We start from the raw sequence: 27,996 nt of genomic DNA, 5'->3' as shown, positions 1-27,996 counted from the left end.
GTTTCCTTTTGGTTTTCTTCACTGTCTGCCTTACTGGTCAGCCCACCCCTATGAGGGTGTGGCCCGGGCCAGGCTGTGGGAGGTCCTTCCTCTTTAGTGCTCCCTGGGGCTGGTGACAGGGTGCACAGGTCCTGGGGACTCACACTTCCTCACCTCCTGCCCTCTGAGCTGACCAGGCTGACACCGTGTTGGTTTCCTGGAGAACTCAGGGCTCGCAGGCCACGTTGCTAGGCTCTGGAGAGCGGTGAGCACTTGGGGTTCAGCATTTCTCCTCCTGCAGTGGACACAGCGGGTGTGTTCCCTCACTAGCCATCTGCCTGAGGCTGGTGAGTGAGGATGCTGCTAAGTCTGAGGGGCCGGGGCTCTCACTATGTGCATAGTGGGCTGGGCCGGGCACTCTGTGGGGATGGGAGGCAAGGTCAGCTCACCCTCCTCCCACAGCAGAGACACTGGTCTCTGAAGACTCCTTTTGTTTTTGTTGTTGTGAAATTGTGAGAACCTTTGGACTGAGCAGACTATTTGCTGGGTGTCTCCCACTGCAGATGACGCCGTGCACTATCCAAATATCAGTGTTTTATAATGCTAGCTTGTCGGGCGTAGAATGTCTTAGAAATCTGTTTTTCGTCATCGATAATGCAGACAGTGTTTCTCGAGGGTGACGCGCATGTGCTCCGAGTCTGACTGAGCCTGACTACCCTCAGCAGCTGCTATATGGCTTTATTAACTGCCCCTGAAAACTCCGTCCTATTTTAGGGACCCTCAGAGGGTTCCGGGGCCCAGGCCCTTTTTAGGAGGTGGAAAAGCAAGCCGTGGGCTGTGAGCAGGAAGCAGTTTTCAAGCAGCTGTGTGATTCGAAGCTGAGGCTGTGGTTTCTCATGTGCATCCGTGTTACTCCCAACTTCCCCTGCACCTGTGAAGCTTAAAAAAACACAAGCAGAGTCAGATGTACGCCTCTGTTGGTGAACAAATGGCAAAGGAAAACCTGGTCTCCATGCACAGTGGGAGATACTGAGCCGTAGAGAAGGACAGAATTCCATCCTGTGTGGCTCCACGGTGAGCAGGAGGACAGCCAGAAATAGGCCGGGAAGACAGATGTGCCTGTTCTCACTCTTCTGTGGGATCTAAACAGTTCATCAGGTAGAAACAGAGAATACGATGCTGGTGCCCCAGAAGGAGAGTGGGGGGCAGCGTGTCAGCCAGCAGCAGTGCACAGTCCCTGGGACGGCCCAGGTAGAGGGAGCACAGCTGCATGCTGGCTCCTGTGTCCAGGCCCAGCCCTCGCCCACCCTCCCGCGCTCTGGGCCGGCGGCGGGGCCTCTCACTGCCTGGAGCTCCTTGTACAGAGGCCTGCGCCCCTCTCCTTATCTGGGGAGCAAAGGTGGAAGGAGGGGCAGAGCCCCGTGTCCCTCCCAGGACACCCAGCAGCCTGACTTCCATCCCAGCCCCACCTCCTGCAGGCCCATTACCACCCAGGAGCACCATGGGCAGGGACCAAGCCACCAGCACCGGGGTTCGGGGGAGCCTCAAGATCCAGGTGGAGCAGGGAGGGCAGGGTGCTCCTGAGGAGGACACAGATGACAGGGAGCAGGGTGGCTTGCAGTAGCACAGAGCGGGACTGTCGGGACGCAGGGTCCCTCGCACACAGCCAGGAGAGAGGATTCTCGGTGTGTCCCAGCCAGGCAGTGGTCCGTGTTTGAGTGGGTGGGTGGATAGATGTTCATGGCTTTGACTTTGTCACTGACACCACACACACGTGTGGAAAACCACCCTGTGAACTGTAGATATGAGCAGCTATCCTGTGTCATTTTAAAGTTAAGTGTATTGGTACCTTGTAGATACACATAGTGATCCTCACCGTAGGGAGTTTGTACCTGTGGGTGACATGTTTTGGTCCCTGTCTTTCCCCAGCCCCTCCTCTTCCCCTCCCTGTTTACAAAGCTGTTTTCATTTTATCCTTTTTTGGGAAATCACTTTTCTTTCCCTTCCATCTTTCTCCCTTCCCCGTCCCTAGTTCCTTGGTCCTTTTGAGCATTTGGTCCTTCCTTCCTATTTCAGATCCTCTCACCAGGGAGACACGGTGACAGTCACATATGTGAGTCCAGTGTATTTCGCTTGGAAGGAAGGTCTCAAGTTGCACCCGTTAATCTAGAAATGGCTCCTGTTTGTCATTTTTATGGCTGAGTAGTACTCCACTGTTTGAAAACACACCTCTTTTTTATCCATTCCTCAGGGGATGGGCATTTGGGCTGTTTCCAAGGCTTAGGTATTACAAACGGTGCTGCTATAAACATGGGTGCTCTTATATTGCTGTGGACGGATGTTTTAATTCTTCTGGGGTAATACCAGAAGGGGTATATTTGGGTCTAATGGTCCCACTAGTCCTGGTTTTTTGAGAATCATCACAGTGATTTCCACAGTGTTGCAGCAGTCTACACTCCCACCAACAGGGAAAAAAATCCCTTTTCCCTGCCACAGCCTCTCCATGATTATTGGTTGATTTGTTGATAATAACCATTCTTCCTGGAGTGAGAAGGAACCTCCACATTGTTTCCATTCGTGTGTCTCAAATAATCAGTGATAGTGAACATTTCTTCATGTACTTAGTTCCCATTTGTATTTCCTCATCTGAGAAGAGTGTGTTCATCTCAGATGCCAATTTTTGAACTGGGTCTTTAAATTTGGGGATCTGATTGTTTAAAATTGTTTATATGTTCTAGATGTAAGTCCTCTGTCTAGGAGACAGCTGGGTCACGTTTTTTCCCACTGTGTGGGCTGTCTTCACTCTGTTGGTGATGTCTTTGGCTGTGTGGGAACTTTCTCACAGGATGAGACCCCAGCTGCTGGCTCTGTGTAGTAGTTCCTTTGCGGTCAGGGCTTTGTTCCTGAGACCCTTTTACACAGCTGTCCGCTCCAGGGTCCTGCCTATTCTGGCCTCCAGCAGGTTCAGTGCTTCTGTGTCAACTTTAGTTTACTGCATGGTGGTAGACATGGATCCAGCTGTAGCCTTTGGCATTTGGAAAGTCGGTTTTCCAGCACCGTTTATCAAAGAGGCCATCTTTCTCCCAGTGAATGTTTGTCTCCTGATCAAAGATGAGGTGGCTCAGTGTGTTTGAAGTTGTTTCTGCCTCTTCTCGCCTGTTCCACTGATCCTCACGTGTGTGTTTGTACCTGCTGTTTTCCTGTTATCACAGTTGTTTGTAGTATAATTTGAAGTCAGGGACTATGATGCCCCCTGCCTTGCTTTTACTGCCAAGAATTGCTTTTGCCATTCTAGGCCTCTTCTGGTTCCACATGAATTTTAGGAATGTTTTCTAGTTCTGTGAGGTACGCTGATGGTATTTGGGTTGGAATTGCATGAAATCCGTGTGGCACTTTTGAGAGTATAGCCACTTTCACTGGGCTGGTTCTTCCTATCCGTGGTCAAGGGTGTCTTTGCATTTACTGATACCTTCTTCAGTCTGTTCTTTCAGGGTACTGAAACTGTCAATGCACAGGCCTTTGATTTCTTTTGTTAGATGGATTCCTATTTCATTTTTGGATGGTATTGTGAAAGATGTGAGTTCCCTAATTTCTCTCTCTGTGAGTTGGAGGCTTTGTACAGGAATGCTGTTTGGAGTGTTGACTTTGTGTCCAGCTATGCTCCAGAATATGGTTATTAAGCCTACAAGTCTTTTGATGGAGTTTTTGGGATCTTGTACATAGAGTATCACCTGCAAAAAGTGATATTTAACTTCTTCCTTTCTTATCTGTATTTCTTTTTCTTGTCTAATTGATCTAGCTAGTGTTTCCAGAACTATATTGAATATGCATGGTAATAGTAGACATTGTTTCCTCATTCCTGATTTTAGATGAAAGCTTTTCATTGTTAACCACTTAGTATGATGTTAGCTGTTGATTTGTCATAGATGGATTTTATCAGATGGAAGTAAAGGCCATCAATTTCAATTTTCTCTTGGTACTGGGAATCGAACTCATGACCCCTCAATTTCAATTTTCTGTGGAGGTTTTTTTTTTAATCATGAATAAGTGTCAAACTTTGTCACAACTTTTTCTGTGTCTATTGTGAGTGATTTTTGTCTTTGGCTCTGTTAACATGACGTCTTACACTTACTGATTTGCATATATTGAACCATCCCTGCATCCCTGGATGAATCTTCCTTTGTCACGATGAATAATTTCTTGAAGACTTGCTGTGTCCCATTTGTCAGTGTCCTATTGAGGATGTTTTGGTCAGTGTTCAGGAGGGAGATTGGCTGGCAGTTTTCTCTTATCGATTGGGTCCTTCTCTAGTTTTGATACCAGGATAATACTTGCCCTCACGAATGACTTTGCAAGTGTTGCTTCCCTTTTAGTTTCATTAAAGTTTCAGCAGGAATAGCATTATATCTTGTCTAAATTCCTTTTAAATTTCAACAGTGAATCCGTGTGGACCTAGGCTTTTCTCTGTCGGGTAGGTTTTTAGTTACATTTAAATTTCATTGACTGATATCTGGTCATTTATAATTTTGATATCTTCTCAGCTCAGTTGGGCAATTCATGTGTCTAGCAGTCTGTTCATTTCTTCTTTGTTTTCCATCTTATTAGAATACAGGTTCACAAAGTAGATACTCATGATCTTCTGGACTGCCACAGAATCTCTTGTGATTGCACTCTTTTTGTTCCTAATTGCATGAATTTGAGTCTTTACTTTGGGAAGGTTGGCTAAAGTTTTATCAATTTTATTTAATGTTTTGAAGAACCAGCTCTTCAATTCATTGGTCCTTTGTATTGTTTTCTGAGCCTCAATTGTATTAATTTTTGCTCTTTTCTTTATAAGTTGCTCTCTCATAACAAAGTTTGTTAATTAAGTTGTTTACTTGAGCTCTGTCTTTTCCTGATGTGAGAATTCACCACCATGAATTTCCCTCATAGGACTGCTTTCATTGCATCCCATTGGTTCTAGTATGTTGTATCAGTCTTATTATTTAATTGTAGGTAGTTTAATTTTTTCTTTAATTTCCTCTGTGAAAGTTTAGTTTTTCTGGTGAATATTGTTTAATTTCTAAGTGTTTGTGTAGTTCTTATGATTTATTTTGCTGTTGATTTCTATTTTGATTGTACCTTGGTCAGATAATATACATGGGACATTTCCATTCCTCTGCCTTTATTAAAGTGTGTTATACAGGATAGTATGTGGTCTATTTTGGCGAATGTCCCATGGGCAGCTGAGATGAGTGTGTATTCTCATGTTGTGGCATTGAACACTCTATAGACATCTACTAAGTTCATATTTTCACAGGTCTACATTAGTTCTGATATTTCTTTGTTGATTTTTGTCTAGTTGATCTATCAGATTGTGATAGTGGGGTGTTATGGTCCCCCATTAGAACTGTGTTAGTGCTCATTTGATTTCTCATGTCCACTATTATTAGTTTTATGTAGCTGGGTTTTGGGTACACCAGCATTTGGTGTGTATGTATTTATGGGTGTTGTCTCTTCTTGATCTTTTCCCTTAACAAGTATGTAGTGACTCTGTCTCTTCTGATCCATCAGTCTTACTCTGAAGTTCACATTGTCTGCATCTAGAATTGCTACCCCTGCTTTTTTCCAGGCATCTGTGGCATGAAGTATTGTTTTCCATCCTTTGACTTTGAGTCTCTGGATTTCTCTCTGAATTAAATGTATTTCTTGCATGCAGGACATTGTTGAATTTTGCTGCTTGACCCGTGTTGCCGGTCTGTTTCTCTAGATTGTTGAATTGAGACCATTTACATTGATGGTGATAAGCGATCTGTATCGGCTTATCTTTTTCATCTTATTTTGCTGTTGTTTTCCTATCTTTCCCCTCTGTTTAATTGTTTGCCTTCCCCGGTGGCTTCTTTATATTGCTGTTCTTGTGCTTGTGATTTTTGTTTTCTCTTTCTAAAATATCCTTCAGAGCATTTTAGAGGCCTGGTTTGATTGTCATGAATTTCTACGGTTGTTATTTGTCATAGAAGTATCTTAGTTTTTCGTCAAGTTTGAAAGATAATTTTGCAGTGTACATTAATGTGAGTCAGAGGTTGTTTTCTTTTAGGGCTTGACATACCTCACTCCAAATTCTTGTAGATTTGAGGACTTGTGTTGAGAAGTCTCCTGGGATTCTGGCAGGCTTTCCTTTACAGGTGACTTGTTTCTTTTCTCTAGTTGCTTTTAATTTCTGTTCTAGTGCTGAGTTTTAGTAATCTTGATTATTATATCCATCAGCATAAATTTATTTTGGTCATGGCTACTTGGAGTTCTACATGCTGCATTTATTTGTATGTCAAATTCTTTATGTTTGGGAGTTTTCTAGCATTACGTCTGTGAAGAGGTTTTTTATGGCATTTGTGCTGTCTCCAGCTTTCTTGTTGACTCCAATCAATCTTATGTTGCTCTGATTTGCTTCATCTTACAGCTGACTTTGCATAGTCTCTGGCTATTTTTAAGATAACTTTCCTTTTGTGATCATTAGCCACAGTCCTGTCTTCTCAATCTGATATTCTGTCTTCACCTCTGTTCAGTCTCTTGCATATACTTTCACAGAGTTTTAATCTCCTGGATTTCTGTTTGAATCTGGGTCACAGGTTCCATTTCTTTCCTATAGTGGGTGTTTATGGCGTCCATCACTTTCCTACGCTCCTGTATTTTTAAAATCTGTGTCTGCTCTAATTTCTGTCATTTTGATCATTTCTATTTTTACCTGAGAGATTATTTTCGCTATAGTCTCATCCATTTGTTTGTTCACTTCTGCTGGTATCATTTTCAGGAAGTTCCAGATGGAGTATTTCAATTTCCTCTAACTCACCGTGCTCTAGACTTGTCTTGGGTGGGCTAGAAGTCTGGGGCTACATTTTTCTTCTGTCTCTTGTCATTTTCTGTTTTCCAGTTTAGTGTTCTGTGTTTGTGCTTGTAGATTCCTACAGTTGGTAGCTTTATCTGTAGTGCTGAGTCTTCCCTAGGAAATGTCTGTTCCTCAGCGATGTCTTCTGGATGTAGGTGGTTCTTGGTCTTTGTGTCTATCTCAAGAGCTTACTTTCCAAATATATTATGGATGAGAAGACGCTGCGTATTTGGCTCAGCATCCAGTCCTTTGCTACTGGAATAAAGTAATGGTTATGACCCCAGACAATGACAGAATTTTCATACAAAGAAGAAAAACTGATTATAACAGGTTTACATCCTCTTTAAAGTAATACAATTAGCAAGCTGGGTGTGGTGGCTCACGCCTGTAATCCCAGCACTCGGGAGGCTGACGTAAGGAAGATCATTGTGAGTTCCAGACGAACCTGGGCTATAAAGTGAGCTCAAGGCCAGCCTGAACTGCATAGCGATACCCCATCTCAAAAAAGACCAAAAAACAAATACAATTAGCAATAATAATAGCATCAAACGCAGGCTGACTACTGATAAGCTTGGATAAATATTAAGCTGATGCCTTTACCTATGAGAGCAGATTCTACAGTTGTGTAACAAAACTCAGCATATACCAGAAACTTGGATGCAATGATTTTCCTCTCAGCAAAGTGGCTTTACCCCACTGTGGGTTAAGGGGCTTAGGGGACCAGATAGAGAGATGAATTAAGTGAAATATAGTAGAAGCAAGGCTAAATGGAAAAGGATTATCTCCAAAATGTTTGGAAACAGGAGAACACAGGGGTGAAGAATGAAAGACAAAGCAGCGGAGTTTTGAAGTGGAGCAGAAGGAGACAGTGTTTCCTAACATGAAAATATCGTAAAACCTAGAGAAATTGTTCGGAAAACGAGAAAGAAGATGAGTAGAAGGAAACAAAAGGGACATAAAAGACTAAATACTGAAGGAAGAAGAAGGAAAGACCGGACCGAAGAAGGAAAATCAATCACGTAAAGAGAAAGAAAAGCAGTGGAATTCCTCTGGCATCCACATTGGTGTGGCAGTATCCAGTTCAAACCCCACAAGTGTGCTGTGTGACCTGCCACCTGTGCAGGGGATTTATGCTGGGTGTGGGGCTGAGCTTGGCCTCCGGATGTGGAGGCAGGCACTGGTCCCCGCTGCTGGAGTTCTCCTCAGACCTTTGATGCAGAATGGTGGCCCCACCCGCCTGCTCCTGTGCTGGGTGTCTGTGTGCTGCAGCAAAATCGCTGAGCACCTCATCTACCAGCTCCTGGCTCAGATTCTCCCCGCCGCTTCAGACTTCCCCACGCCACTGGTCCAGCCTGTCCACTGTGCCCCGCACCAGGGCCTCCCCTCTGCTGGTCCTGCCTGCCCAGGGTGCCTGTGTCGAGTTTTCTGGAAAACAGAAATCTAATCTCTTCTCATCCTGGAGTTCAAAAATTGAAAGGCTAGTTTCTAGGGTGCAGAAACTGAATGTGGGGAGGACCGGCTCCCTGAGGCTGTGGGATGAGGCACTTCCTGTGTCTGCCCGCATCTCCGCCTCCCTGCATCCTGGCTCCAGCCCTCTCTCCACCTCTCTGGCTCCCACTCCACCTGTGCTTCGTCCTCCATGTCCTTTTCCTGTCCTGTCTGTCCTGCCTTAAATCGTGTCAGAAGTCCCTTGAGGTATTGAGGACTGTCCTTCTGTTTGGATGCTGCTTCCCTGTGACTCTGTTTTCTCTCCTTTTTACAGACCTTCCCGAGTCAGCTGCCATGGATGCATTGATCTCAGACTTCCTGAAGAACTTGACTCAAAAGAATTTCCAGCAATTAGCTGCTGACTTTATGTCTCAAAGTGCTGCCTTCATCAGTAATGCTGGAGGTGTCATTCCACCAGAAACTCTCAGTAAAATTGAAGCAGTCCTCAAAGAAGGGAACCTACGGGCTGCGGTGGATATAATTGAAGAAATACTCAGTGAGGCCAAAAATGCTGCCCTGGAAGTGGCTGTGATCGGCGGGTCGGGGACAGGCAAGTCCAGTTTCATCAATGCCCTCAGAGGCCTTGGTCACGAGGAGGAAGGGGCGGCTGAGGTTGGGGTTGTGGAGATCACCAAGAAGAAAACCCCCTATAAACATCCAAAATACCCCAACGTGACCTTCTGGGACCTGCCTGGGACCGGGACGCCCACCTTCACCCCGGACACCTACCTCGAAGCAGTGGGCTTTGCCACATTCGACTGCTTCATCATCATTTCCTCCTCCCGCTTCACCTGCAACGATGCTCTCCTGGCCGGGAAAATCCAGGAAGCTGGGAAGAACTTCTACTTTGTTAGAAGCAAGGTGGACAGTGATTTATATAATGAGCGGAGAGGCAAGCCCCAGTCCTTCCAGAGGGAGAGAGTTCTCCAGCTGATCCGAGACAACTGCCTGGCTAACCTCTATGACATAGGAGTGCCTGACCCGCGCATCTTCTTGGTCTCCAACTTTGAGCTGCATGACTTTGACTTCCCAGATCTGCAGAGGACGCTGCTGGGGGAGCTTCCTGCTCACAAGCGCCAGGCCTTCGCAGTCATGCTGCCCACGCTGTCAGATGCTTGCATTGAGCTGAAGAGAGGTTTCCTCAAGGAGAAGATCTGGCTGGACGCTGTGAAGTCCTCAGCTCTGGCTTTCATTCCCTTTATGCCCATCCTCAAAGGCTTTGATTTGTCTGAACAGGAAGCGTGCTTGAAGCTTTACCGAAAATATTTTGGCTTGGATGATAAGTCCATTGCAGAGACTGCCATGAAGCTTGGCACATCAGTGCAGGATATCAAGGGCTACACCAGGTGCTTGGATTTCTGGGCCCTGGTGAAGGATGACAGCACAGCGGCGAAGGCCATGCGCTGTGCTGAAAGCTTCTGCTCAGTGAACGGAGGTGTCACATCTGTTGTCGCCCAGTTTCTGAAAGCCTGCTTTCTACGCTCAAAATTCCTTGATACAGTGGCTGACGATGCTAAGCTCCTCTTGCATAAGATTATAAATGCTCACATTTGAGCAAGGGAGAAGCACTGAGGCTGGCCCAACAGAGCTGGAAATGGACCTCAGGTCTTGCATCATTGGGGGTGGTGCTCTTCCTGCCAATCCTGGGTCAGTGTCCCCGAAGGAAGAAGAAATCTCTGTTCCGCGAAGAAGGCCATGGCTGTCCATTGTACCTCACCGCAGTGCACAGTGGCTTGGCCTGGACTTTCTTCTGCCAGTATTTCCTAATGTGATCAAAACCTGCACTGAGATACTATGCAATAGCTTGCAGTTAATCTGAGGTAGTCTGCTAATTCCTTTTATTTCTTCTGTTCATAAACACGTTAAAATAATCACAACTAGTGTTATGTGGTCATTTATTTTGTTTTTATTCCATTTGGGTATTTTTACTCTTTTTATCACTATCTGAATACTTTCTTCAACCAAACAAAGCAAGATCCCGGAGCCGGGCCCCTGCTCAAAGCAAGGTGAGAGAGTGTGCTTCGGGAAAACGCCGCAGGACCTGGCGGCAAGGCTGAGAAGGCATTAGAGAAAACATGCTGGTGACCATTTGTGCAGGCCCATTCCGAGCATGTCTCTGGGAATTCCTCAACTCTGGCTGGGCCGAGAGTCCAGGGGACAAGGTGGAATGGAGGTCGGGAGAGGGAGAGAGCGAAGGTGACCTGGGAGGGAGTGTGGGAGGCCAGGTGACCTGACCTGCAATCAGAAGGGCAGCCAGGCTGTGAGTTTGCTCTCACTCAAGTCTTTACCTCGACGCTCTGAAGTGGGACGGCCACTGCTTGGGGACTCTTATTCCTGTGCCCCAGTCACCGTACTTGTGACTCCCTTCCACATCCCTCCCTGGTCTAGGTTGGACGCTGCTCAGTGACAGCTCTAAAGGCAGGAAGCTGCATGCCGGGTCTCCCTTGCTCTGCACGCTGTCCCAGGTGTGGGGGCCTGACACACGGGAAAGCACAGCCAGCTCACGGCCCTCGAGCCCTCCCTGCTCCAGCACGCGGGGGCTCCTGTGTAGCTTTCAGCAGGGCTGGAGCTGGCGTAGTCACTCTGTGTGTCCCCAAGGTTTACCAGATGGTGCAGCACTAACAGAGAGAGATCTCTTCACGCTACCTTTGGACAACCATTGCTGTTAAAAAATCTCTGCTTTTCCCATATGAATAAGCATTTCCTACACAGAAGTAATTTTTTTTTTACTTTTCACAGATACCGATTCATTTCCCAGGATTTAAGCTGCTCATTTTGTCTTGTAGACAAAGTAGAGGCGAACAGTTTCTTGCATTTTGAAGAGCAGTTTTATTCCTCCTGTTCCACCGAAGACAGCATAAATGCAAGCACTCTGCATGTCTCATGGTGAGTTCATTGGTGGTTCAGTTTTCAGACCCTTGAGCTCCTCATCGTCTCCACTTACGTTTCCTCTTTTGACCACTGGACACAGGACTGGAATGAGCTTGGGCCTCAAAGCAGGGGTCCTCAGCCTTTTTTGGAAAAAGCAATGGTTTTGCAATTGCAATTGCAATTGCTTTTTGCAAAAGCAATGGAAGACAATTTTTTTGTGGATGTGGTGAAAGATGGGGAGAGATGGCTTTGGTATTAGATTTGCATAAGGAGCACATAACCCAGATTTCCTGTGTGCACCGTCATGGTTTTAGCTCCCAGAGAATGTAACGCTGCTCCAAACCGACAGGAGGTGGAGCTCAGGCAGTGATGAGACCACGGAGTAGTGGCTGGGAATACAGATTAAGCTTCTCTCACTGGTCTTCTGCTCACTCCCTGCTGTCCATTCCAGCACCTGAGAGGCTCTGGACCAGCATTCCTCCTTGGCAAAAGGCCTGCCACTGCTGTCTTCATGATGGTTGGCTGCATTACCTACACTCTTGGGCTACTCCCAATGCCCCCAGCTAGTGCAGAGACCTTAAAGCTTGCAACCAGCAAGAATTTGTAGGAACACATTTTAATTGGAGAGCAAGAGAAACTGGCAAGTGACTTTAGCTTCAGGAGTTGATAGAGATCAAGCCTGGCCCTTCCTAAAAGAAAGGAAGAGAAGAGAGAAAAAGACTTCAGTCTGGAGAACTGAAGGCAATACAGACCTCAGAAAATCAGAAAAAATGGGAATGAGTGTTCACTGAGCTGTGGAGGGCTGGGATCCGGCTGCTCGGTACTTCCATCTTGGTTCTGCACTAGTAGACAAATCCTGTGGCTTGAGGGGCCGTGAGGTACTTGCTCACACATGGGGAGCGGAGGGCACAGCGCTCACCAAGTAGCTGCTCCAGCTAGGAGACAGTGGTCTCATCACAGCGTGGCCCACAAGGTTCCAGATATTCGAGATGACTGCACATTTAGGACAGTGGCTGGAGCTTTGTCATCGCTGGCCCTGGAACTGGGCATTGGAATTGGGTGTCCCAACCATCCCTGGAAATGATTATTTCAGTTACTCTCACCATGGTGTCTTCAATAGTGAAGGAGGGAGACAGGCTTGATAAATTCAGGGCTAACACTCCTCGTATTAGAGACACTCCTTAAGTATTCAGTGCGTCTACATGCAGGGCCAAGCAGGGCTCTGACCCAAAGTTTTAAAGTAGTCACGTAGAGGGAACAATGAAGGCAGAGGTGCCAAGCTTCAGCTGCCCACTGGGCATCTTTAGGTCCAGTGTCTGAGATTGCATTAGACTAACACACTAAGGTTAAGATTGGAACCCTGCACGTGGTAGGTCCAGGGGCAGCTTTTTGGTGTGGTCATTATGAGACCCAAATAGGCACTGGATGATAGAATTTTGGGCGCGGGTATTGAGAAAATGGCGGCTAGCTAGAGGATCGGGCAGAAAGTCTCTCTGGAGAAATCATATTAGAAGCTAGAATATGACAACATGGAGAGGGCCAGACAAATGGATAACGATTCTTATTAACCAAGACAGTGCAGCTGGAGGATTTAAAGTCGTGCTGAGACTGTGAAGGCTGAAAACGGGAAGCTGCAAATCCCGCGCCTTTAAATCAACAATTTAACCCATGGACCCAACAGGAAAAGCTGTGTTGGCTTTTGACTGCCCCGCTACACCAGAGGAGATTGTGAAAGACTCTCGAGCTCCAAAGCCAAACGCTGCTCCGCACTGTGCCGGGAGTGCACGCTGGGCGGGTTTCTGACCCTTCCACGCCGTACGGGGAGTACACGCAGCGCGGATTTCTGACCACTCCGCACTGTACCAGGCGCTGCGTGGATTTCTGGCCGTTCTCCGCTGTACCGGGTGTGCACGCTGTGCGGATTTCTGACCCATCCGCACTGTGCCGGGAGCGTGGGAAAGGTGGGCGGCGTGGACCCTGGTGAGTACTGGGGACCCTGCGACTGCTGGGGTTGGCCAGAGAACATCTTGGAATGGGACAGTGCCCGCCACCATGGGGACATCAATAACACAGAGTCTGGTGGCAGCCATTTTACAGTTGGGCAGAACCTACAGCTCAGTGGCGTCACTGAGCCCCCTGTAGGGAGGGCTAGTGGAAGGCATCTTGGAATTGAGCAGAGCCTGAGTACATGTTGGCTTCAGCCTCATACAGAGAACTGGTGGGAGACATCTTGAGTTTGGGCAGTTCTGCTGTGCTGGTGCTCCTGACACAGAGAGGTCTGGAAGAGAACAGCTGAGATTTGGGCAGGACCCTGTGCCATAGTGACATTAGTCAGCTGCTTCTGGTACAAAGAGAACTGGCAGGAGATACTGGGGCTAACCCAAGCCTCTGCTTGGGGCCCAATGAGCAGATACAAAATAGTCACAACTCAGTGACAACCAGAAAGTACAGCCTAATTTAGGAACTAACTGGCACAGAGGCTAGAGACTAGCCTGTACTGCCCCTGCAGCCCAGTCTACCCCAGATAACAGCAAATTGGGGAGGACAGCAAAAACTCAAGCCAGCACGCTTCTGAAAGGGCCTAAGCAATTCGGAGAGGGCCAGAGAACTCCAGGACAGTCTGAAAGAAACCAGAAACATGACAAGAGATAAAAATAAAAAAAAATCTCCAGCTGTTCAACAGGAGAAAATAAACCCAAGAGAACTAAACACTGAAGAGAACAAGCACAGTAACCATCCAATACTCGACAGCATCAGCCGAAATTAAAAAGTACCTACATGATCTCATAGAGGAATTTAAACTCCTGATCCAAGTGAGGCAAGATATAAAGAGATTAATTAAAGAAATGACAAGCCCCGCCCAAGAGAACACAGATGGAAGAACTGAGGAAATCAGAAAAGAAAGAGAAGCATCTGAAGAAGAATTTAAGCGTAACTTAGAATACATGAAACAGATCCAAAGAGAATATCAGGAAACTAAAAACTCCATTGAACATTGGCAAAATGCCTTGACAGAAACTAAAGACAGCCTTCTGAAACTTGAAGAGAGATTTAGGACATATGAACGTGAAAGAAAAAGCCTCTTAAAAATAACAAGGGACCAGAAAGAAGCAATTCTAAAACTGGAAGATGACAAAAAGATACATAACCTAAGAATAAAGAATGTGAGTGAGGAAGCAGGAACATCCAAAAATGAAATACAAAAAAATATTCACAGATATATTAAAGCAAAATTTCCCATGTATAGCAAAAAGAAATGATATCCAGATAAAAGAAGCATACAGAACACCAGCTACCTACAACCAAAACAGATCTATGCCTAGACATATAATAATCGAGATCCCAGAAATCCACCAAAAAAACAGAATATTAAAAGCAGCCAGAGAAAAGATGCAGGTTACCTATAACGGGAAATCTATCAAAAGAACAGCAGACTTATCAACACAAACTCTTAAGTCAAGAAGGGAGTGGGGAGAAATAGTCCAAGTCCTGAAAGAAAAATGTATGCAACCAAAGTTCATATATCCATCAAAACTCTCTCTAAAAATTAATGAAGAAATAAGATACTTTCAAGACAAGGAGGAACTGTGGGAGTTCGTGGCCACCAGTCCAACTCTACAGAGAGCGCTGAAGGACATTACAGAGAAAGAGAGGAAGAGATACCAGGATTCCAGCAACAGTGGCAGAGAGGCCTCAGTGAACGGGGCAGACAGTGGAATGAGGGAATAAGGTGGACAAATTATAGCAGAAAAGTGGAGTAGCAGACATGAGGCAGAGACGGTAAGCTAGTCTTTAGTATAGACAGCTCTGAAACTATATTTTTAAAAAAAAAAGCAGAGGTCATTGCTAATGGTGTATAACGATTTAAAAGACACCGTAGTCCTAGTGCTATATTTAGATTGAATTTAATTTGTTCTGGTCTGTCCACTCATGTCAGATTTGAGGACACAGACATCTTGACCCAAAAATAGCAGGTTATACCATGGTAACTATCCTTACTTTCCTATTAACTTAAACTGAAATCCTATAATACTTACATTGTCTTACTATGACTGATCTTAATTGAATCTGAATCGTAAGACTATGGGTTGGCCTTGGCTGATTTTATTTGAAATTGGTATGCTTGTCAGTATCAACCCTAAAAGTAGAGGCAACTACTCTGAGGATTACAAGATGTAAAGAATATCCATACTGGTATTAATTAGTAACAGCTTCCAAATCCTACAATGCTGCCAAAGTTAAGTTTTTATAAAAATAGGTGATACTATATTTAACTATAATAAGCCAGTGTGGTGGTCAAATCTATTGAAAATAACAAGAGGAAACATAGTAACTATGGAAGATCATCTATATTGTGGTCTTATATGTTTTATCCATTGCATGTTTTTCTAGAAAATTGTTTTGCTGTCTTGCTATGACTTGGTTTTCCCTATAACACAGAGAGGATAGATATATATGTAGAAATTCACACATGGGTTCTTTTTTTCTTTTTAATTATTTATGGGAACAGATTATATAATGTAAGATGTAATGAACAGATACTCTGAGGAAGAGATGCTAAGAAACCCAAGGCTAATTTAGTAGCATTATGAGAGAAATTCTAGCAATACTAATGTTTGCTGATTAGAATGACATTGGACTGGTTTCTTGAGTTCAATTTCAGCATATGTAGAGATGGGGACAGCTATCACAAAGAGAAGGAGAGATGCGTTGGTAGTTACTATTGTCTTCCCTAATTTGATACTTGAGGACCTAAAAAGTCTTCAATGATTTGATTAGTTCTATAATATACACTTATATACACAAGTATATAAGGTGGGTGAAGATGGGGACAACTATTTGTAAGAAACTAGAGACAGTTAGATAGACAATCAAGATCTCCAGTGGGCCTGCTACGAAATCTGTGTTTCTTTAAATTGTTTTTTTAACTGCTATGTTCTGTTTTGATATGTTTAATCTTACCCTCTTTGAGAAGTAAAACAAATGTGTAGGACTGATAACCATGTTACTGAGCTCTTGTTCGATCATAGAGTAGAAGGGTTTGTAGTGTCACTTTATGAATGTCATTCTAAATGCTTTAATTCCATAACATGAACAGCTACTTCTAAGATGACAATGTGTAACTTATCAACCAGCAATTTCTTACCGTTTGTTTTTCTGTAAGTTTGTATCATTTCTACCCTTTTTTAAAATCTCCATGTATTCTTTTGTTTCCTTTTCTTTAAATTAAAAAAAAAAAAAAGAATTTTGGGCGCAGAACGGAACCATCTGATAGGATTTTCGGCGTGCCTGAAAAGATAAGAAGTATGAAATAAAAATGACCTTTATTTTAAGAATGTGGGGAGTGACCCCCTGACTCTCCAGGGTCTGGCATTCTCTCTGAGGGACACAAGGTGTGGGGGCACACATGTAGCTTAGGAGAGGGGTGGTGCCTAAAGGGCATTAGTGATGCACGGGAGCCCATTGGTATTCGTTTGGCTCCACAGGGAAATTGCCTAGGGGCAAGAAAAGGTGACCTCAAGATAGAGCCCCCTGTTGTGCCTCCAAAGCTTCACAGGCTACAGTGTCCCATCTGGGGCAATATTCTTTCAGAAAAGATCAGGAAAAAGTCATATTCAGCAAACTTCTCTTTCTGCAGGTAAGTTTCTGGAGGGCAGTTGGTGGTCCCCAGGCCAGGCTGGTCCCATACTGACACACTGGGAAACCTTTGGCTGTTTGTATGCTGTTCTCTCCATGGTGGTCTCAGTTGGCCCAGTTTGAGCAGAACCTTCCTCTTCATTCCCCATGTCCCGCAGGGCATTGATCAGAGTGGACTTTCCTGTTCCACTCTCCCCTGTCAATTCTATGCTCAGTGGAGATTTATCGATGTCTTTCGAAGCAGAGCTAACTATAGAAACTGCTTTTGGAATGTCCCCCTTCTCCAGAAAGTACTCAATCAACCTGCTGGCTTCCTCTGAGAGGACTTTGCTTTCCTGCTTGAAATTTTTAAAATACTCGCTGAAGCTGGAGGCTAAGGTCTTACTCTCTGTGCTGGAGTCTGCGGAAAACAGTTGGCCCATGGCTGTGAGCAGTCCAGGACTCTAGAAAAAAGACACAGTGGGAAGGTACATAGGATGTAGTTTGGTGTCTACGGCAATGGATGGAAGCATTTTCTATGCAAGGGGACTGGGGAAGCCCTGGTGTCACCAGGTGGCTGAGTGACGGCTTAGCCACTAAGGGACATAGAGTTGGTGCCACAGGCTCCTCTTCACGTAAACAAGAGGGGAGACCTTGCCAGCTGGCAGCTACAGGGGCCTCTCCTTGCTATGTGTAAAGCATTTCCCTGGAGCTCCTTTGAGAAATAAAGTGTTTTGCAGTATACAGCCAGCAAGCCCGGGAGCTGGACAGCCACACGCAACCAAAGGGGAACCGACTAGGGGCACCTCAGCCACGACACATGTTGGCTCAGTGCTGGGCATTTCCAGGGGATGTCAGTGGGGAGGACACATGGGAGGGCACGGGCGTGTGTGCAGAGACTGGTCCTGAAGAACTGAGCAGACAGGGAGAGTGGGGGTCCAGTGCCAGGAACTGGAGGAAACAGAGGTGGACATCCAATTCTGCCCCTGTGCGAATGTCAGCCACACAACACCCATGCTGCTGTGCTCTCTCCCACATCATTTCACAGTGCTTATGACTACTTCCTTCTCAACAGTCAACTTGTGGCAGCTGGGCAGAGCCCTTCCCAAGGTGCCTGTCCCCTCGTCCTAGAGCCATTCAGATGCACTCACGGAGTGTGAGGTGGAGAGAGACTGGGGAGAGGGGGAGGAGGATTTATTAAGGTCCTTGAGTGGATATCCATTCATAAATCCTCCTGGCGTCCTGGTGGCTGTGCAAGACCATTCTAAGGGTCCTCCCAGTCACAGGAAGGCTCAAGGACTCTGACAGGTTGTGTCCTAACTGTGATCTAATCCTTAGCAAACCAAGGTCAGGGCTGGAATCCAAGGGAAAGTCCCCCCAAGTGCAGAGCTCTTTAGTAAGAGCCAAAGGCCAAGGCCAGCATTTGGTGGGGAGAGGTCCATCCAGGTATTGGAGTAGAAAACACGGACCCCTCAGCACCTCTGGTTTGATGAGAGCCCTGTGCTCTGATTGAGTGTCTAGGTGTGAGTCGGGGATGTGTGCTGCCAGAGGTTCTCGGGGCTGGCCCTGCCACTGTCTTTCACAGGGTCCTTCAGCAGTGCAAGGGAAAAGCCTATCTGTGACCGCTGCCTGACAGTATCCGAATGCTTGCACTGTCTGTGTGGTTTATAGCTGTCCACGCACCACCCCTCCTCAGCTTGCGTACCCCTTACAGCCCAAACTGAGCAAACAGTTTTTCCCCCCTCACAGCCACTGAGCTACCTATTCTTAGGTCTCCAGTAATTCCAAAATTTTTTCTCACTCACCAGGTTCTTGGAGAAAACAGGTTTCTGCTGTCAGAGTTGAGCTCTTGTATATATCCACTGGAAGAGCTGAATGTGCTGGGTGTGGTGAAGCCCTGCTGCCCACACCTGTCCTCACCTGTCCACCTGTTGTATGTCTGGGTGTAGATTTATTTTGGTTATGGCTAGTTGGAGTTCTACATGGCTCACTTAGCTGCGTGTCAGATCCTTTCCCCATGCATTACAAGTTTTCTGCATTACTTCCGTAAATAGCCTTTTAATGTCATTTATATTGACTGCTTTTTTGCCGACACCTACCCTTCATAAAATATTTTTCTTTCTATCATCTTGCAGCCGTTGAATTGTTATTTGCAGGTTCCTTGGAATTTTTAAGAGATCTTTCTTTTGTGATCACCAGCTGCCATCCTGTCTTCAAGATCTGAAAGTCTCTCTTCAGTTTCTTTCAGGCATTTTAGCCAGCTGTTAATGGAAGTTTTAGTTTCCTGGATCTCTCTGTGAATCTGTTTCCCGCACTGTAATTCCTTTCCAATGTTGTTCATTCAAGGTTTCCTTCACTTTCCAGGGCTCCTCTTGTTATCTAGGTCTTCTTTAGATATGCCCAGCATTTCCTTCACTGTGTTTGTTATTTGTTGATTTACCTGAGATGTTATTTTTCTGATTACATTCAGAGCCTCATGAAATTGTTCTTTATTTCAGTTGCCATCTCTTCAGAAATTACAGGAGTGTGACTTTCAGCTTCTTCTGTTTCTGTGTCTCATGGAATTGTTCTCTGAGGCTCGGAGGTCTGAGACCTCCTTTGCTCTTTCGTCTTGGCATTTTCCTGAGTTCCTGCTGATGAAGCAGTTGTGGGTCTCAGGCTCCCCACGTTGGCTGTCATCCACAGTGCAGAAGGGTGGGCCATGCAGCTGGGTTTCTCCTTACCTAGGTTCCCAGGGAGGCCCCGGCTTCCCCATACATAGACAGCTACACTGAGGCTCCCTCAATAGCAGCTGGCATGCACAAGCTGGCCGGCTGGTTCTCCCAGCCAGTGCTGGTACTGGGCCCCGTTGGTGGCTGGCAGGCTCACAGGGGCATCTGTGTTCAGTTTCTTCTTCTGGTGTTTACTATTCTGAAGTGATGTCCACGTTACATTCCGGAGATGTGCTGGGTGTGGAGCTGATCTCAGCCTCTGGATGTGGGGCTGGGACTGGTGTCCATTGGTAGAGGTCTCCAGAGTCCAACTGCTGCCTCCTCACTGCTGATTCCACATTACTGGCTTCTCTCATCACTTGTCCTCCAGAGGTGTGTGTGCATTCTGTGCCAGGCTGTGGTCCTGGGTCCTGGGGTTCCCATCAGTCTTACACTCTTGCAAATGGCCTCCCCTCTGGGATGCAACGGATGACGCTCAGATTGCAAACTCACTGCCTTCCAGCCAGGCCTCCCTGTGGGATGGGATGGAGGGGAGCAGAACATGGACTCCGGTCTCTCAGCTGGGTCACCCTCCAGGATGTAATGGAGGAGTGCAGAGATCCACTGTCCTTCAGCCAGGCCATCCCCTGGGATATAACTAAGGGGCACAGAGCATGGACCCACCGTCCTCTGGCTGGGCCACCCTCAGAATGTCTGTGTTCACTTTGTTTATCTCTCAGTTTGACTCTTGTTTCAGATTCCACCCGTAAGTGACACCATGAAATATTTTCTTTTCACGTGAGGCTCCCTTCACTTAATATAAAGTCATCAGGTTCATCTCTGCATTGGACAGGGGACAGAGACTGACATGAATCCCATGGCCAGTGAGGTAACCAATGGTGGCACCCAGTGAGACCCTAAATGAGACCCAGCAGAGTCCCTGGATGCCAAGGCCCCTAAGACTCTGTGAGTTATGAATGCATCCATAGGTTGTGGGCCAACAAGTCTGCACCCATGGGAGAGGCTGTGGAGCTCTGTGTCCCCAGACCCTGCCCCTATGAGCCCTCTCTGGGCACACACAGCAGCCTCTTTGCTTTCTGTGAGTTCTTCTAGTGCAAATTTGGATTTGAGCTCCTTGTTATCTGTTCCTGCCTAGAGTCCCAAGTTCTGCTGGGAGTCCACAGTAGGTTAACAGAGACAGTCCTTGAACAGGAAACTCCAGTGCCAACTCTCTGCCAGGGACAGGGACATGGCCCACCCCTGTTTCTGCCTGGGCCTCGCTGCCATGGAGTCTGGTCTGTGGGAGCTCACAGGGAGCCCTGAGTGGTGTCAGTCCAGGGCTCAGCCCCCTTCTGTGAGTCTGGCTCAGCTCCTGCCTGGCCAAAGCTGGAGTCTGCTCATAGGGACCTGTGCCCAGGCCCTGGGACGCCCTGTTCTCTCCCCACACAGCAGTCCTCCCCAGTCCCCGAAAAACGATGAGAAAGAATAACCAGGGTGCCTCTCACTTCCCCTGCCTGGCAGTGGCCCTGCTTCTGGGAAGAGCACCTTCAGTTTCACTTTCCTGTCCCTGCAGGGTCAGGGCCCTGAGCTCTGGGCTCCTCCCTGCCCTGCTGCTGCTCAGATTCCTGCCTGAGGAGGGCAGAGCCTGGGGAGGTTTCAGTCCTCAGCTCCTCACTCAAGGTGCAGTTTTCCTGTGTGCTGAGCCTGGCCCTGACCTGCACTGCCCAGGGAGGACAGGTGTGGACAGCAGGGCTTCACCACACCCCGCACATTCAGCTCTTCTAGGGGATATACAGAAGAGCTCCACTCTGACACCACAAACCTGTTTTCTCCAAGGACCTGGTGAGTGAGAAAATATTTTGGAATTAATACATGCTTTAAAAATAGAACTGGAGATCAGTAAGTCTGAAGGGGGCAGAACCTGGACTCTTGCTTCCAGGCGTTATGAACTCAGAAGGGTGAGGAGGGGGATAGGGGAACAGCCATGAACCAAGCCGAGAGTTTTAATACTTTGGATGTTTCCAGAGGCCTGTCAGGCTGCCCTTTGCACTGCAGAAAGGTCACGTGACAAACAGCAGTGGCCGTGAGAAGGGTCCTCTACTGAGACTCCAGCCTCACACGGCCATCTAGGCACCTGAACACTTCCCGTTGGGAGACAAGGGCTGTCCTCCAGACAGAGGGGTGCAGACCCCGGCCGTCTTCACTCTGGGCCTCGGGGACTCCCGTCCTCACCAAATCGTGTGTGTGTGTGTGTGTGCTGTGCCTCTGCAAAGAGCTCTGAGCTTGCAGGAGGCCTGATTGGCCTTGAATCCCAGGCCAGACACTTACTAAGTGTCGATGTCGCTCCTGGCCGGCAGGAAGGACACACGACAAAGTCTGGCAGTGGACAACCTTTTCTTTTATTTTCCTTCTCCGTACAGCCTGCCCTGGGATCGCTCCCAGCCGAAGCCTCCTTTGGTCCGCTCCCCGCGGCTCCTTCTGGGCTTCTACTTCCGGGCTTCTTCTTCCCCCCCAGGGGTGGCACCAGTATATATACGGATACAGTGTCCAATCATGTTAAAGTAAGCAAGGCAAGCTGATTGGCTAACATCATCAGTTGCCAGGCAGACTATATTGTTGAGCGGGTTGCTTACGCGGTAAGCAGGAAACTAACGTGCTCGATGGGAGGGGTAATCTACCTCAGGCTTTACTCTTTACTACAGGCCTCACGTCCGCCAAGTGAGGCGACCGGGCTCGGGGCTGCGGCTCCCAACAACTAAGGGTCAGTCTGTGGTTGCCTCCCACCACTCAGTATCTTTGAGCCCTGAGCTGAAGGCGAAAATCATTAGCGTCTGTCCAGCCACTAGGGTGAGATGAGGAATTGTGTGCACGTGTGCACACACTCCTGAGGTTTATCTGAGCAAGGCTGACTGTGGTGTGCCTCCCTCCCTCCCACTTCTCTCCTGCTCACACCCGGCTGACACTCCTAACCGCTCTACATCGAGGCCCCAGGAATCCTGGGGAGTGCTTTGCCCTGGCTATGGCACCTTAATTGTGGAGCAGAAACTAACATTTAACAGAGGTCCAGGCACAGCGTATGGCTCTGTGTGGCACTTGGACATCAGGCGTGGCTCTGTGTGCTCGGAATTTGCTGAAGCCACAGATTTGTATGTCCTCACCTGTTCTCTCCCATTCCTGTCACTTGGTCCCCGCTCCCTTATGTGCTCAGCACCAGTCTCAGCAGACACTTCCAAGCCCTCTGAGGTGACCCCACCCTGACACCTCTAGAAATGCACAAGGTGATGCCCCGAGGCTGAGGTCTCGCTAGCCCGGTCCTCACTGAGGCCCTGGCTGGACACTGCTCTCTAACTGTCCGGCTATCTGACTCTGTGTTTTGGGATTCTGTTTTCAGAGGAGCTGCAGGGTGCGGGGCGGGGAGCTGCTTTCCCACCAGAATGTGTTGGCCATGCAGCTGCCAGCACTCAGAGTTCCCCTCCCATTCCGTGAGAGACCCCCGATGTGTAGGCAGAAGCGCTGACAGTTGGCTCATTCGTGGCTACTGCATCCCTGCTGCCTGGTGACATCAGGCCTCCTCACTTCCACCTCCACAGAGTAAGCTTGCATCCCTGGTCACGGACGCTAAACCAGATCTTGTATTCGTGCCCGGAACAGTTATTTCTCGGAGTGTCCTTGCTACTCCTGCCCTCTGGGCTGCAGCAGGTGACTTCCAGGAGGCCCTGGAAGGACGTGCCCAGTCCCAGACTTGCAGCCAGAGGCACTACTTCAGCCTGAGTGCTGCCCGGATGTCAACTTGACTTGAGGTTTCTTAGGTCCTGGCCTAAAAATTCTGTGCTTGCTCTCTGTGAGGTGCAGGTCTTGTACCTCGCTCATTATATTTAGTCCTGGGCATATCTTTCTTGGTACATTGTCTTAAAGGAATGATTCTTCCATTATCAGGCCCAGGCTGTAGAACCAGGACAAGCCACTGCCTCCGGGGAGGTGACAAGGCCTCCTTAGCTAGCTGCATGTGGCAGGACCCCTTCTAGCCCCTCCTGCAGCCTTTGCTCACACCTCTCCTCTCCTGTGACTCCCTCTGCCCTGACAGGCCCAGCAGCTTCCCTCTCTGCCTGGCTACCTTTGGTGAGGGCTCTCCAGAGGAGGCAGGCTGGCTCCTAGAAAACCCCAAGCAAATAATCCCCATGTTTTCCTTTCTTTCTGTTCATACCTCTATTGTTTAGAATACTTTTCATTTTAGAAAAAATATTTGTAGACTCTGCAGAGGCTTCTGCAGAGACACTGTCCGCGTCCTCCTCCGGAGTACAGCAGAGGGGCCCACCATGACGAAGCCTCAGCGGCCCAATGGGAGCTCAGACTGGCTCTCGGAGCCAGTTGCCGACGGGTGGACAAACATACGGAGCCAAATGTGTGGTCACACCAGCTGTCTCTCGTCTAAAGTCCTTTGTGCTGGGCCTTCGCATGCCAGCCTTCAGCCCCTGACAATCCCTGAGTTTTCAAATGTTTCATAATGTTGCCTTTTCTAGAAGCTCATGCCTGCGTCCATCTCAGTGTCTTCTCGGTGAGGGGTCTGCTAAGGTTTCGGCTCCTTTTTCATAGCATTGTTTGTTTTCTTATTGTCCGGCTTTAAGAGTCTGCGGCACAGTTTGAGTTATACTATTGCAGGTCGCTTGTAACTGTTTTTCTTGAAACACGGCCCGGCTGGCTCCAGACCCTTCGCGCTGAGCTGTGCCCCGGCTAAGTGTGCCAGGCTAGTCCTGCATCGTGGCCCTCCTGCCTCTGCCTCTCAGCCTACTGGGATCACAGATGTGCACTGCCACACGTGGGTTTTTGCAGACACTTTTTGGCCAGTCCGCAGACTGTCTTCGCTCCCTTGCTACTGCATTACACAGTGAAAACTCTTAAATTTTAACGAAGTGCACCTTGTTGATTTTTTCATGTTTATCTTTTCTGTTCTTTTTTTTACCCACCTCCTCCTGGGTCCTACGGGTTTTGTCTTGTTGCCTTCTTGGATTTCTGTGGTTTTGCCTGTTACATTTAGGTCCATACCCAACTTAGGTTCAGTTCTGTGAAGGGTGTGAGCTCCGGATCACAGGGCCGGCCTGGGCCAGCGCTGCTTCCAGAGGGAACCCTTGGTCCTCTGGGTTGCCTTCGCCTCTTGTCTAAGCTCCCTTGACTGCGCTCCTGTGAGTTACGCTGATTCTGTGCCTTGCTCCACTCGGTACCTGTCTGTTCTTTCACAAGCACCACACTGGCGTGACCATTGTAGCTTTAGGGTCAGCCATGCAGCCAGGCGTCACCTTCACACAGCAGAGGGACGTGGTGCTCAGCCGCTACCTTTTAGATGGCCACCGCATGCAGTTATTTTCCTAACAACGAAAACAGCTAAAACAATATAACTAGTAGGAGACACAGATGTTTCCACAGGACATCAGACCTTGAAAAGTGAAGGGTTCCTGAAGGAGCAGGCAGTCCAGGCTTTGAATGAGCCTGGGGCGGGGCCAAATCTGCACCTGGCCTAGAGGTGCAGGCCAGGCCTGGGGACCCAGGGAAGGTGGTGGGGGGAGGCTCTGTGGGGATCTAAGAGGAAGCCCAAGGCCTCCCTGCTGTGCTAACCCCTGACCTTCCCCTGCAGCTCCCGCCAGTGCCTTTGGCACCCCCAGGTCCTCCTCCTGCACACCATCTACATAGAGGACGCCACTTCTGCTTGTTACAGCCTTTGCACGGTTTGTAAAAATTTGAAGATGAAGAGCCAAACCTCCTCACAGCAAGCCTGGGGTTTCATTCGCTCACATCTGGAGCAGGGGAACCTTCGGGAAGCGGCTTCTGCAATCAAAGCTGCCCTGGAAGACATGGAGAATGAGCCCCTGAGCATCGCAGTGACAGGGGAGAGTGGAGCAGGAATGTCCACTTTCATCAATGCCCTGCGGGGGACGTGGGATGAAGAGGAAGGTGTGGCTCCCACGGGGCCCATGGCGACAACCCTGCAGGCAACTGCGTACACTCTTCAAAGTGCCCGGGGGTGACACTGTGGGACCTGCCCGGCCTCGGGCGCCCTAACTTCCCACTGCAGGAGTATCTGAAGGAAATTCCTGATTGCGACCTCTTCTTTATCATCTTTGCTACCCGCCTCAAATGCAACGATATAGAGTTGGCTAAAGCTATTGCACAAATCAAGAAGAAGGTGTACTTTATTCAGACGAAAATTGATAATGCTTTAGTCAGTTGTCAAAAAGCGCGGCCACTGACCTTTGATAAGGACAAGGTCCTGCAAGAGATCCGAAATTGCGGTCTGGCACAGTTGCAGGAGGCCAGGGTGGTAGCCGATAAGATCTTCTTGGTCTCCAGCCTTGATGTGTGTGCCTACGACTTCCCTGAGTTGCAGAGCACCCTCGTGAGGGACCTGCCTGCCCACAAGCGTCACGCCTTCATGCAGCGCCTGTCCAGCGTTACGGAAGCCGCCGTCAATGGGAAGAGAGATTCCCTGAAGCAGAAGATCTGGCTGGAGGCCCTGAAGGCCGGAGCGTGGGCCGCCGTCCCTCTCGTGGGCCTCTTCAGTGACAGTGAAAGAAAGAAGCTGGAGGACACCCTGAGCCTGTACAGGTCCCACTTTGGGGTGGATGACGAATCCCTAGAAAAGATGGCCCAGGATTTGCACGTGTCCCTGGAGGACCTCAAGGCAAACCTGCAGTCTCCAGACTTGCTGTCAGCCGAGAGCGATGAGTCCTTCTGGGAGAAGACAAAGCAGATGGTTGAGATGGTTCTTTTAGTCACCGGAGGACCCATTGCCACCGGCCTTCAATTTACAAAGACATTTTATTTACAAAATTATTTCCTGGACATTGTGGCAAGTGATGTGAAAGCTCTCCTTGCAAAAGAAGACCTTTTCAGTGCCTCTGTTGGCTCTGCGGGGCTACAGAAAGAGGGAAACTGAGGTGGCCTGAGCCTCCTGCTCTCCTGGCTCAGGGCACTGGGGTGGCTACTGAGGTCCCCTGAGGCAGCTGGCCAGGCTGGATGCGCTCAGATGTGACCCCTGCTGGTGAGCATGGTACAGGAGGCTGGCCTTATGCCAAGAGGAGCGGACATCTCACTGTGACTCCGCAGCCTGCTTCTTCCACACCAGGGACTCCGCTCACCGAAGACACGGCAGCCAAGAACTGCTGGGCGGTCCGCCACAGCCCAGTATACGTTACAGGGAAGTGTGCATTGCATGTCTGTAATGTCCCTGGTGTTCTGCCACAAGTGTTCATTCCTGTCATTATAGGACAGTCAGTGCTGACTACGGTCCTTCTTGTTCCCTCCGGGTTCATAGTTTCAGGTAAACCTGAAAGGCAGTGAGCTGAGCATTGTGTGTGACCAGATACGGCAGAGAATCCGCAGCTCAGTGAAACTTTCCTCCAGGGCCCTCCTGTGAGGACAGCGGGCGGGAATGCCTTGCAAGGAGTGCGCACTGCAGCCGGGGATCCCGCTCTTCAACACAGAACGTTCCCCCTGGACTTCAGAGGGTGAGACACCGGAGAGGAGAGCATAGTAATAAAATTAAGCTGGACAAAAAGAAGAGGCATTAAAATTTCTGAAATATATGAAATATACGAAAACATGCTCCACCTATTAAGAGAAGTTAAATTAGAAACTACACTAAGATCCAACTTCTCAGCTATTGTAGTTGGGAAAACTGCAAAATCTAATTTATGGGTGAAATTGTAGAAAATGGCATTTTACATATTAAGCTGCTGCCAATAGAAAAATGATTAAAAACCATGCTTGGGAAATTAAACAGTCTGCATGAAATCTCTACATGTGTTTGACCCAGTGAGCCCACTTTGAACACTACGCCACAAAATTTGGAGAAGTGCAAATAGCTAAATGCTGAAGGTTACTGAATGCAGCTGTTGGAAATGGGACGTGGGAAAGATTGTAAACAGCTCGAATGTTCTTGAACAGGTTCCTCCAAAACAGGAGCCTTAATAGCCAGGGCAGGAAGTAGGGAAATCCTGCCCACCCATTCCAGAGTGTACCCAGTGCCAGAAACACTGTGATAAGTTGCTTCTGGTTCAAGAAAGCTCAAAACAGAAACATATTTTGCACGTAGGTTAAAGAATGGAAACAACTTTGAAATAAAATGTCATTTTTTGTTTCTTTTGCTGGATTTTGGGTTTTTGAGACAAGGTCTTGCTACGTAGCCCAGGCTGGCCTTGAAGTCATGGCCACCCCCCAGCCTCAGCAACCCCAAGGCTGTGATTGCAGGCCTGTGCCACCACACCCAGCCAGACATGATTATTTTTAGAAAAAAGGTGTTTCTGGGTGGAGAGACAGAGAAAAAAGCTGGAGATCATTGAATACATATTATTTTATCTTGTGACCATGAAAATGTGTGTGTTGGCCTGGGGATTTAGCTCAGTGGTATAAGTATCTGCCCGGCAAGTACAAGGTCATGAATTCCATTCCCGTTACCAAAAAAAAAAAAAAAAAAAAACCGAAAGTGTGTGTGTGTGT

At 47.9% G+C, this 27,996-nt stretch overlaps 1 protein-coding gene across 6 annotated transcripts; it reads left to right on the top strand.

The window, feature by feature from the left end:
* The first annotated feature begins 92 nt into the window (after positions 1-92).
* LOC101788489 (interferon-gamma-inducible GTPase 10-like) lies at positions 93-27,642 on the top strand. 6 transcript variants are annotated; one of them, XM_013146719.3, is made up of 5 exons: positions 93-244; positions 8,604-10,335; positions 11,069-11,215; positions 16,687-21,348; positions 25,136-27,642. In XM_013146719.3, the coding sequence occupies exon 2, from the start codon at positions 8,624-8,626 to the stop codon at positions 9,881-9,883; it is 1,260 nt and encodes a 419-aa protein (XP_013002173.2). In that variant the 5' UTR covers positions 93-244; positions 8,604-8,623; the 3' UTR covers positions 9,884-10,335; positions 11,069-11,215; positions 16,687-21,348; positions 25,136-27,642. The 6 variants fall into 6 exon arrangements, 4 of the variants coding, with proteins under 4 accessions (XP_013002173.2, XP_063086604.1, XP_005001335.2 ...); XM_063230534.1 differs by having other exon boundaries at positions 96-326; XM_063230535.1 differs by lacking the exon at positions 93-244 and adding an exon at positions 1,115-1,137.
* Positions 27,643-27,996: the final 354 nt, after the last annotated feature.

This window comes from Cavia porcellus, unplaced genomic scaffold, assembly GCF_034190915.1.
Source record: "Cavia porcellus strain 051 isolate PalLab524CR breed Dunkin Hartley unplaced genomic scaffold, mCavPor4.1 scaffold_19, whole genome shotgun sequence".
NCBI classification, from domain to species: Eukaryota; Metazoa; Chordata; class Mammalia; order Rodentia; family Caviidae; genus Cavia; species Cavia porcellus.
The sequence above is the reverse complement of the archived record's forward strand: the minus strand, read 5'-3'. Positions and strand labels throughout refer to the sequence as shown.

Coding starts and splice junctions, on each gene's coding strand:
- LOC101788489 (XM_013146719.3), top strand. CDS start 8,624: ATGGATGCATTGATCTCAGACTTCCTGAAGAACTTGACTCAAAAGAAT.